The following is an 11579-nucleotide window of genomic DNA, read 5'->3' as shown; positions in this document are numbered from 1 at the left end:
GCGGGTGTGGTCTCCTCGCTCCCCCCTCCACGCCGTCCCTGTGGGCTCACGCCGGCTCTGCGCACCCCCGTACTCTACGAAGACCCCTATGGAGCAGCTCTGTGTGCCCAGGATGAGGGGCTGGACCAAGCCACTGCCTGAGACTAGGGTCCATTCCAGCATTCTCCCCCGGGGGAGCCCCTGCATGGCTGAGAGGGTCCCGTGACAGCTCCCTGTTGACCCGCCGAGGACTGGGTGGACCGAGACCCTCGCGCACCCTTTTGACGCAGCGTAAGGGTAACCTCCCTCGGAGGTCTAGAGTCCAGTGCCCTGAAAGCCCTGCCGTCTCTCTGGGAGGGGCCAGCCTCCTGGCACACGAGCCATGCCTGGCCGCCATCACCCGAGCTGGCCCCGCGTCCCCGGCCCCGGCTGATGGCGCTCTGTGTGGGCATGTGACAGGTGAGAGTGCTGCTTCAACGTGTCCCTGCAGACTGGCTCACGTGTCGCAGTGGGCGTCTTCCCAGCTGACAGAGACAGGACAAGCCATTTAGCTAGTTAGAGACTTGCCTGGGGAAACTGCTCCATTGCAGGGTAAACAGATATTTTCGCCCACCTAAAGGGGAAGCCTAACAGCACCTCTCACCACCACCGAAAGATGCGACAGCAGAGATCCAGACAAGGATCTGGGCGCCGGCTCCTTGGGAAGCGGAATTAATAGCCCGGGTCGCTTCTCTCTGCGGCGGGACAGGCGGCTGATGGAGCAAGCGGGCCCTGGAATCAGACCTGCGTGAGAAGTCCAGCCCCACCTCCCTGACCCTTAGTCTCCTCATCTGTAAAACGGGGCCAGCGCCGTGCGGGTTACTGAGACAATAAAACGCGTGCGCAGGGCGGCACCCAGCGACGGCTAGTACAGGGTGGTGCTGCCTGGCCAGGCACCCTGTCCCGGGCGGAGCAGAACATGCCTCACGCCTCCTGGGTCAGTCTTCACGTTCCTCCCTCTTTCTTCGCTGCCTCTGTTGAAGGCCAAGTTCAGCTCTTGGGTGGTTTCTGCCAGGAGTGACAGATTCAACTCTGTCCAGCCAGTTCAGCAAAATTCTGTACAGCCTCTAGGGGAGACAGAGGGTGATGGATGGCCTCCAAGTCCCCCCCAGCCCCGCCTTACACCCCAACAGCCGTCCGCTAAGCGCTGCCTCTCCTCCTGCCAGACACTTCATTACAGACGGGACGAACGGGCCCAGGCGCCCTGCACTGCGTCACATAAATCATGGCTTCCTGCGCCGTAAGTCACAGGCCATGATGGCTGTGAAACGCCAGGCCTGACAGAGGCTGCAGGGCGGCCAGCCCTCTGTCATCTTTAGAGCCCCGGACGACAGCGGGGAGAGAGGCCCCTCCCCTCAGGGCGCAGCCCTTGGGAGGGCAGCTGGAGCTCGCCCAGCCTCCGGCCCTGGTCTTCTGGCCCAAAAAGACCCCTTCCCTCTGATCATGCCCACCTGGCAGCCCAGACAGGGGTCCCAGTCAGCCCAGAGCTGTGGCAGAGGGTTCGAGGTTGACCCCCGGGCCTCACACCCACCAAGCCCCTCCTGGCCGCCATTGCTTTGTTCCACACTTGTGGCACCCCAGCCTCACCAAGGAGGGAGCTGAGGTTCACAGAGGAGACGCCCCTCCTCACCCGGGGCCCCTGGAGGATTAGTGGAGATCAGGAATCACACCCAGTTCCAGAACCTTCCGCCACCCACACCGACACCCTCTCCCCTTCACTCACTGTCGCTCGCAGGCTGCTCGCTCTTTACCTCGTGGGCAGCCTGCGCTTCTCCCCCTATCCCGCCCAGATTACCGCACCCGTGTCACTGATAAGAGTACATACCTGGTTCTGTGCTAACCCTCCCACGAACCCACGACAGACTGTTTCTGCTCCCACGGACAGATGGGGAAACTCAGAGATCTAAAGCTAGGTGCTGAGGTCACCCAGAGTGAGCACAGGGCCAGGAAGTGACCCCGGGCCTGTGTGACCGCAAAGCCTGGGCTTGCAACCTCCATTTCCTTGCTTAGGACCCAGGCACTGTCCCGGGGCCTCGTGGGGACTAAGCAATGACAGCTGGGGCAAATGTTCACTACCTGAAAATAGCCGGTCAGGGCGAGGCACTACCTTGGCCAGGTCCCTTTGAGCACTGTCCAGGATCCCCCATCTTCTGAAGGACTGGGGCGGTGGAAAGAGGGCGGTGAGGGTCCCGCAGCCTGGGTTCCCAACCCTCCCTCTGCTGTGTGGCCCTGGCCAATTTACTTTCCTTCTCTGGGCCTCCATCTTCCCATCTGCCCATGGAGAAGGTTCCCCAGCCTCCTGGGGGCAAGAGCTGCTCGGGTGACATGCCCAGAGTCCCGGGCTGAGGTGCGCCCACGCATGCTCAGTGTTGAGAAGGCCTGGGGCTGGGTGGTGGGGGCCGTTCCCAGGCTGCAGGCTCCCACGGGAGCAGGTGTGCCTGCCTGAGCCGGTCCCGGGAGGCTCCAGGGCTATATTGCCCGGTGGCCATTAAGCTCATGTGGCTGTTTAAGCTTAATTTTAAATGAATTAAAATGATATAAAACATTTGGGTTCTCAGTCACACCGGCCACATTTCAAACACTCGATAGCCACGTGTGGCCATGGCTACTGTACGCGCAGCCCAGGTATAGAGCATTTCCATCAACGTGGAAAGCTCCACAGGGCTGCGCTGCACCACGGCCGGGTCCCAGACAGCACCAGCTTAGCTGAGCTGCCTGGGCTGGGAGCCACGTGCATCCTCACATCCCAGCAGCCCTCTTGACGGGCCCGGCTCCGGACAGAGCAGCTGGACCACCGCAGGGGTGCAGGAATTGTCCACGGAGGCATTTGGGGCAGGACCAGTCTCCCAGGCTAAGGGTGGTCCCTCCTGCTTCGGAAGGTCCAGCCCCTTAGCCCCAGTGCAAAGCATTAGCAGCTTCCTGCATTATGACCACTGACAGGCCTCCAAAAGCCCAGTGGGGATGCTTCGATTCCCCCAACCGTCCCTGGCCCCCAGCCACCCATCCTGTGGTGCAGATGGAGAAACAGAGCCCCGGGGCTCCTGGGGGCTCCTACTGTCCTCTGCTCCATTGCAGCGAAAAACAAAGCTTCTCGTTATTGCAAAGAACCCCCGTTTCATCCCCCTCCGACCCTTCCAAAATGCCCTGAAAACCACGCAGGGTCTCCCGGGGACACGCACGGCTCCATTTTCTCCCGTCTGTCTAGCGCCCCCACCCTCACCCACCCTCAAGCATACACTCCACATTTCCCTGCATTTTCAAGAGGTTCTTGGGTGGAAGGCAGCCCACTGTGTCCCACGAATCCCAGGCCAGAAACTTCTGTGTTTGTGGCAGGCTCCTAATAAGGACTTGGGGAGCCCTCAGCGGGAGATTCTAGACTAGACCCCAGGAAGCCCTCCCCCTGTGCTGACATCATGGCCCAGGAGGCCTTCCTTTGCCTCTGTGTGGGGACCCTCGCCCTCTGTCCCCTCCCCGGTCAGAAACCAAAGCTTTGCCCTGGGCTTCCATCCTGCCCCTTCCTCCTCTGGAGGTGAGAGGAGGGGTGGGGGGCGGCAGGAGCGGGGAGGCGAGAGGAGACAGTTATTTAGGGTCCACGGAGGCAGTTCCTAGGAGATGCCTGGAGACCTCACGGGAGAGGGGAGGGGCGGCCCAGGCGGAGCCCCGTGTGGGCGGCCGAGGGGCAGTCACCCCCAGGCCCGGCCTGGCCCACAGACCCCTAGGTGCAGCGTTTCGGGGGTTAGCGTGTTTGCAGCGGGGGCCTTGGGCGATGAGCCTTTAAACTGGGGAGACCGAAGAATAAAGCTGAGAGGGAACAAAGGCAGAACCAGAACCAGCTCATGCTGGGGGTGGTCTGAGGCCTTCCAGCACTGCCACGGGCCCCTGAGCCCCTGGAGTGGCTGTCAGGTGAGGAAAATCGGCAGGCCCCCTGAAAGGCCGCCTGGCGCCCCTGGCGACTGCACCCAGCCCCGTGGCCATGCTCGGCGAGGCCCCTCCCGGCCACAGCGTCCACGCCTCCCCACGGCCCACTGCATGCCCCACTGCCTCCCGCTCGTGTAGTGGAGCAAGGACCCTGGGAGGAGTGAGGGTCTCGCCAGGGTCCCAGGGATTCCGCCTGGTGGACCCTCTTCAAGCTCACTCTGCGCGACCCCGAGCCAGATGGCTCAGTACCTTCCTCTCCAGCAGTGACCTGGGCGGGTGGTTCTGGCCGCCCAAGGGAAGAGCTTTGTTCCACGGGGTGGGGATGAGCTGAGCGCTCGGCCCTTCCAGGCCAGATGGTGCTTCTGTCGGGCAGGGAGGGTCCCCGGCAGGCAGAAGCTCCACTAGGGTGTCCTCAAGCGGAGGCAGGGCGAGGGAGCCCAGGGGCTGTGCCCCCACCGCCCCCTTGCAGATGGGGTGGCTGAAGCCCGGATGGGTAAACACGGTCCAGGCCACGTGGCAGGTCAGGCTCACCCCAGGACCTTAGCACGTGACGGGCTCGTCGTCCACAATCACTCAAATGCAGCCCCAGCTCCTCTCCTTTGCCGAATGCTTTTGTTGCCCCTCTTACCAGCTCTTCTGGAGGGAGGTGGGCCCCACGCCAGCTCCGTGTATGTGAGGGGTCTGGGAATCGAGCGGGCTGCGAGTTGCCTGGGGATTCCACTGCCAGGGCCCTTGGACCTCACGGAGGACAGGGGCACCTCGTTCCCGCCAGCCACGCAAAGACCAGAGGCGGGGTGCCAGCGGCTCTGATGCAAATGCCCTTGCTGGGTGCAAGGTGTCTGGGGTCCCTGTGGTCCCTAACAACCTGCCAGGCTGACAGACAGGAGCTAGTGAGAGAGTCGGGGCCTTCACCGTCCCGGGCCCCTGCAGGAGGCTCAGAGCTCCCGGCACGGCTGGAGCCGCACGCAGGTTGAGTCTGAGGGCGCGGGGGCGTGGGGGGGGGCACCCTTCTCCTGTGTCCAGCCAAGCTCAGTACTCAGAGCCACGGTGAGGGCCACAGTGCTCATTCTGTCCAGAAAAGCCTTCCAAAATAGACGCAACAGGGTGTGTCCGGAATGGGATTAGGAAGGACGGGCTGAGGTCACTGGCTCCGAGGGGAGGGTGATGTGTTCTAGCCCTAAGCGACCGGGCAGCCTGCTGAGGGCCAGGCCGTGGCCTAGACCTTCCGGAGCTGCGGGATCAAGCAGGTGAGCTGGGGGGTGGCCCGTGACAGCCTCTCTCATGTCGGCGACCCAGTGCCCTTTGCAGAGGGGCCAGAGCTATTTCTCCCCAGCAGAGGAACAAACACAAACAGGGAGGGTGAGAACGAACGTTTGTTTCTGGGTTCAACCCCTGGGGAAGGAGTCGGGCTGGAACCTGGGCCTGACCTCCCTCGTCCAAGGCCTCCCCCAAGGATGGCTGTGGAATGAACACGTGCACAGGCCCCGAACAGAGGTCCATGGCCAAACCACAGGGCCCGGGGAAGCAGCCCAGGCCATCTGGGAAGCCAGCTACCCTCCTCTCCTCCGCTGGTCCTACGGGGTCCACTCGGGGTTCCCCAGGCCCGTCTGTGACCAGGGTGGTGGGGGGGCTGCAGGCGTTCCTTTGCCTGAGGCTTGGGAAAGACAGAGGTCCCCGCCCCCCAGCTTGCGGTCTGGCGAGGGGGCCAGATTCTCTCTACAAAGGTCACCCGAAACCCAAACGTCTTCCCATGGCCTTGGCTTTATTAGCCTGACCTGTTCCGGCCCCGTCTGCCGTGGGGCTGAGTGGTGTGTGCGCCTCTGAAGGCAGCCTGGGCCCTCCGGGGACTGCCTGCACCTCTGGTACCGCGTGGCTTCCCGCCTGTGTCTGCGGGAGCCGTGTCTCTCCTGTCCCCAGCACCTGCCACGCCTGCTCCCCACGGGGCCGGGCTCGCTGGGGCACAGCTGCGTGGTGCCGCTTTGTGGCAGCTGCCTGGGCCCTGGGCTGGCCGCCATCCCGGCAGGGAGGCAGGGCTCCTCCAGAGGCACGGAGGACAGGTCTGGAAGCCCCACGAAGGGAGCCGGGACTCACCCCCTTTCAAGGGCCTGTGCGAGGCCCATCCCCAGGGGGCCGGAAGAGTGGGAGACCAGGACCAGAGCTCAGTCCTAATCAAAGAGTAAGGACAGGAGGCACCCACCCGGGCAGGAGGAGTCTGCCAGGTTCTCACCCAGCAGCATGCCTTCCTCTCCAGACCTAGAGAGGGAGGGGCTCTCGGGGAAACCAAGCCAGGAGAGGGAGCTTCTGCACAGGGGAGGGCGGGTGCTGACCTGAGACCCCTCCCACCCCTGCTGCTGGCACCACTTTCAGGGCTGGGAACTCTCAGGAGGCTCAAGGCAGGAAGCGCTTGCTGTCTGATCCACCCCCCACCCTTCCTGGGATCTGGGAACCAGACCATTCTGCTAACCTTGACCTCAGGGACCGGGCCAGTCTGGCACGCACGCTCTCTGCCTTTCCTACTGCGCCTGAGGCAGACAGTACTAATCAATCCCCAGTTCCAGACACACCTTACACCTCTGCGAGGCTGCTCTGGGCAGCCTTCCAGTCAAGGCTAGGAACCCAGGGTAAAGCTCCCCGCCTCCCTGCTTTGACACGGGCCTTATCAAGTGCTTCCTAAGCGCTTCTCAGAAGCTCTCAAGGGCTACAGGCATGGTCCCTGAGCCTAAGGGGCTATGGGTGGCTTTTTTAGGGTGTGGGTGGACTCGAGACCACCCTTTGGTCAGTGACCACAGCACGGGCCTTCTGGGTCCTCTTTCCACCCTCTCAGTTTGCATCTGTTTGGGGGGGGGGATGGTTCGCAGGCCTCGACTGAGGGCAGGGGGAGCCCAAGTTCTGGCCAGGGTCCTCTGGCCTCCGGATCGGCTGAGGCCCCGCTCCCTGCCCCTCAGTAGATCCCTTTCATCCTCTTGTTGTCGGGATCGAAGGGAGACTTGAGGTGAGCCTGGGCCGGGTAGGTCACCCCCATCCTCTCCAGGGCGTACTCTCCACTCTTCACAAAGTCCAGCGAGACCTAGTAGCAGAAGAGGAGGGATCTTGGTCACTCGTTACCCAGTGGGTGCTGGGCTCACGCTACCTGCCTCTTGGGACGGGGCCGGCTGTCTCGGCCTCACGCCCCTCCTGCGGGCAAACCCGTCGCTGTGCTGAGGGTCCTCCCTGAGCCGAGGAACTGCCCTGAGCAGGTAGATTCCGTGTCCCCGTGCCCCCGGGTTGGACTTGAGCACCCGGGGTCCAGCAGAGCCGAGGTCTGGCAGTCAGTGAGATCTCTCCCGCGGGGCAGCACCCCTCCGCCCTGGAACTGCAGGTTCCTGGGAACCGGAGCACGGCCTGGACACGCAGGGCAGTGGCGGGCAGAGGCAGAGTGGGCTGGCCCAGCACAGGATCCTGTTCTCCTGGTGCAGAGAATACACCCAGGGCCGGGCCTCACGGAGGGGCTCTGCTCGGGCTGTTAAATGACCTCTCTCAGCAGCTCAGGGTTGGATGGAAAAAATACCCCAAAGAGATGAGGCTTTTTATGTGACTGCAGTGTTGAAATGAAGCGGCTTCTAGACCAGGCTTCTGAGCCGTGGTGGGCACTGGCCGGGCTCAAAGCTCCACGCTGCCCCCACTGGGCCCAGAGGCAGGTGGCAGAGACCACTGGTGCCTTCAGACGTCTGAAGGACGGGCTTGCCCAGAGCTGGGGCGTAGTCCTTGCTAATAAACACCCCGGAGGCCACCAATTCTGCCCCCAGGTCCAGAGCCTTTCCTTTCAAGGGCAGTTTTCCTATTTTACAAAGGAGTCTTGGTTATCCCGCTGCTGGGCTGGTAAATGTTTAACAACCAGCTCTCAAGGGAGGGGAAGGGGTTGGGGGATGGGGGAGGCCTGATTGTGGCGTTTGCCCATTTCCATGGTATAAACACACTGGACATCCCTGATGGCGGGGTTGGGAAGAGGTGGACACAGTCGGCTCTTACAAGCCAGCCTGAGCCGGCCCTGGCCCTGCACTGGTCAAACCTGGGTATCCTGGGCCACCTGTCTGGGTAGGGATAAGCGTTCCTTCCTCGGTCACATTAATTAGAAACCCAACCTGACCAAGCAGAAAGAGCAAGAATTATTGTTCTTTGAAAGAAGAGGTGACTAGGCCTGCACCCACCCCTACCCTTGCACGGGGCAAATGGACACGGGGCTTCAGCTGGGACCCAGGGCTCCATATCTGGGGTGTCAGAGGGTCCTTTGTCACCGCAAAACGCCATCACTAGCCATGGCAACCCCATGGCAATACGTGGAGCTCATTAAGGCTCCACTTAGAGCAGAGCTCTGTAGACAGCCCTGTGAGGCAGGTGGGAATAATCTGTCCCCATTTTACAGATGAGGAAACCGAGGCTCAGAGAGACGCCCTTGTCCAAGGTCGCCAGGCCAGTCCAGGGCAGAGCGCCAAAGCTACTGAGGCCGAGCCTGTGTCCTGAGCCTCCCAGCCCACTGTGGATGCAGCCTCCTCAGACAGCACCGCAGCCTGGCCCCTTCCCCCTTGGGCCTGCCATCGGGCCTGGCCCGCCCCTGAACCTCTGCCAGGGCTGGTCTGACTCACTCCTCCTGCCCCCTCCACGTTGCTGCTTCCAGGTGCCTCTCCCAACCTGGAGCCTCAGTGGGAGGAGGTGGGGGGCCGCAGCCCAGAGACTTTCGGGGCAGGGGAGGCCGGAAGGCCCAGCTGGGTGGGCATCCCTGCCCCGACGTCAGAGCCTCTTGGGGCCCCTTTCTCCGCCGTCAGGGGGCTGGTGCACGACTCCAGGGAAGCAAGCAGGCAAAGATGGCACCGATGATAATGAGCTCCCCCCACTCGCGTCACACCACCCAGCCAGCCCGGCACGAGCTTCACACCCCTCCCAGGGCTCAGACCCCCGGAGGCCCTCTAAGGGCCCTCGCTCTGCCCTCACTCCCCTGCCAGTGTGCACGGCGGCATCCATGCTCGGTGGGGGATTATCTGGGTTTACAAATGATTGTTTGGGCAAAATGTTTAGATTTTCTCCACCCGGAACAAGCTGCCCCTCTGTCTCATTGCCAAGTTTCCCAAATGTGCCTGCGCGCGCGCGTGTCTGTGTGCACGTGTGTCAGTACGTGTGCGCACATGCGGGTATACGCGCGTGTACACGGACGTGTGTGCACACAACCGTCTGCACGCACACGGGGTCTCAAGCTCTAGGGAGCAGCGGGCGTTAGCCTGGCCCAGAGCCTCTTCCTGACCAGGAGAAGCTTGGAGCTTCCAAAATCAGATTCTTTTGGAGAGAAAACATGGAAAGAGCTCCGACTCTGCCCAGGGACACAGCCCCATCAGTCAGTCACCTCGCTGTGCTCTGGTCCCCGCACGCCCGGCACACTCGAGGCGGTGGGCAGGGGTGCTGGTGCGGAGCCTGAGAGGACCTCGGGCTCCCGGTGGCAGTGCTGGGGAGCTGGACTCACCGGCCCGCCGCTGGGGTCCCGGATGTAGCCGTAGGCCAGGGTCTTGTCGATGGTGAACCCGAAGTCGGCTCTCCGGACGTGGCCCACCACCTGGCCGTTTCTCCAGATGGCCTCCAGGCCGAACATGGGCACTTTCCTGGAAGAAGCAATAGACGGCTGGGACCCCAGATGCCCCGGAGGGGAAACTCCTGCGCTTTGCCTGGTCGAGGAGAGAGGAGCCGCGCCCGCCAGACCACGGGCTCCACGCTGCGGGGCTGGTCTGCTATGAGCCCCCGTGCCCAGCGCCTGGGCCCCGGGGATGCCACGGCACAGGCTCCGAGCAAATAAATGAATGAACAGAAAACACCAAAACCAGGATCTGACTTCCGTGTCTCTAGGGACAGGCCCCACAGGTTTGGAAGAGGCCCACCTTGAGGATTTGACTTCAGATCAGTTTAAAACTGTCGTACGACTTGTTTTACTCTGACGGGTCTCCTTTGTCTACAGCGTGCTGCGTCGTCTATTAAAAGCGATTTTCTGTATTACATGTAAGGTACAATGCTCGCTGTAAAAGTTTTGAAAATTCAAAATAGAAAACAAAGATTAAGCTATAGTCACAGAAACGCCAACACCGGATCGTCTGGTGCAGATCTTGGCAGACGTGCCCCTCCTGTGCGTCGCGCCTGCGAGGGCTGTGCTGGGCCCTGGGGAGGCAGCGAGCACCACGTGGCCCCGTGGGGCCCCGGGGCGGGTGTGAGGACCACACCCGGAGGCGAGTGGGGCACAGCTGGGCCCAGTTACGGTAACTGGAACTGGGTGAACCCTACACTGAGGAAAAGAGCCTGCACGGGGTCCGGGGTGCCGCCCAGTTCAGAGACCAGGAGGGAAAGGTCTGGGCCCCACGGGTCCAGTGGATGAGGGTGGGACGGAAGGAGGCTATGTAAGCACCTTCTTGTCTCCTTTGGTCTCACCCAGTCCTACCGGGGCGCCACGTCCCTGGGAGGGAACAGCCTCAGAGAGGCCACCTGCCTCGCCCAGGGCCCCAGAGCAAATGCCGCGGGAGTTCTCTGTGACTCCCCAGCCGGCGCCCAGGCCGGGTCTCTCCTCAGGCCTGGGACCGGCCAGGCCACGGCACTGGGTGGGTTCTGCAGCCCGGCAGGGAACCCCCGAGCGGGGAGAGCCAGGCTGTGGCCGGTGCCGTCTGAAGTTGTGGGCGCTTCCTGGAGGGCCAGGCGGCAGAAGGCCTCGGCGGACCCCTGCTCTACCTGCACCCCAAACCAGAGCTGAGCTGCTCCCCCGGAGACGGACAAGGAATCAAGCGGAGAGGCGGCCTGATGGGAGCCCAGGGAGAAGCCGTAGGACGGTGACGGCCCCCAGCTCTGCTCTCTCCGCCCCCCTCCCCTGGGCACTCTCAACACTTGCTTTGAAGGTTCCAAATCTGGGAGAAGTGGCACCCTTGACGGCTGGCTGTCAGCTCCAAATCGACGAAGCCCAGAGACGCCCGCCGCCCTGGAGACGGTTGCTACTCAGACTCCGTGTCACACCATCTATGTCTTCCAGTGCCGGCACCCCGGACCCAGGGACAATGTGGGCTCAGCTCCGAGCACGTAAGGGCGACACGCTCAAAAGCTGCCCCGGGGGAGGTGGGGGAGAAGGGATCAGGCCCCACCACAGGGCTCTCCTTCCCCCTCTGCCCCGTGCCCGGGCGAGAGCCACCCTGTCCCTTGGCCCCCATGGTCTCCACCTGTAAGTGGGGCTGGGGGCCCCAGCCTGGCCCTTCCCTCCACGGTCCCCCCTCCCGGGCTGTGGGGGGGCTCTAATGAGGACACACCGTGACGGGCAGCCAGCTCGAGGCCCTTGGTCTGGCGCCTCCCACAGAGCTGGCTGGGGTTGGCAAGGCCTTTCACTTTTAAAATCTGTGTTTGAGGGAATTCCCTGGCGGTCCAGTGGTAAGGACTCTGCACGTTCACTGCCGAGGGTGTGGGTTCAATCCCTGGTTGGGGAACTAAGACACTGCCAGCGCATGGCATGGCCAAAGTAAAATAAAATCAAATCTGCGTCTGATGAGCGCGACCCTCTTTACTCCCTGCTGACCAGCACTGGCCCCGGGCCTGGTTTGCACCCTGCCCGGCCCTGGCGGGATCTGAGTTTGCAGCGCTGGCTTCGGAGTCAG

The 11579-nt window shown here is 62.7% G+C and overlaps 1 protein-coding gene across 2 annotated transcripts in view; it reads right to left on the bottom strand.

Moving 5' to 3' along the window:
• Positions 1–4806: 4806 nt before the first annotated feature.
• The window catches only part of SARDH (sarcosine dehydrogenase), a 65854-nt gene continuing 59081 nt past the window's right edge, over positions 4807–11579 (bottom strand). For both annotated transcript variants that reach the window (XM_079927727.1, XM_079927728.1), the window contains 2 exons: positions 9428–9563; positions 4807–7003 (listed from right to left, as the gene is read on the bottom strand). In XM_079927727.1, the coding sequence (XP_079783853.1) occupies positions 6878–7003; positions 9428–9563 (262 nt within the window). In that variant the 3' untranslated portion in view covers positions 4807–6877. The remainder of the gene's footprint in view (positions 7004–9427; positions 9564–11579) is intronic.

This window comes from Stenella coeruleoalba (genome assembly GCF_951394435.1).
Source record: "Stenella coeruleoalba genome assembly, chromosome: 7".
Classification (NCBI taxonomy): domain Eukaryota; kingdom Metazoa; phylum Chordata; class Mammalia; order Artiodactyla; family Delphinidae; genus Stenella; species Stenella coeruleoalba.
Note: the sequence above shows the minus strand (reverse complement) of the source record. Positions and strands in the feature narration are given on the sequence as shown.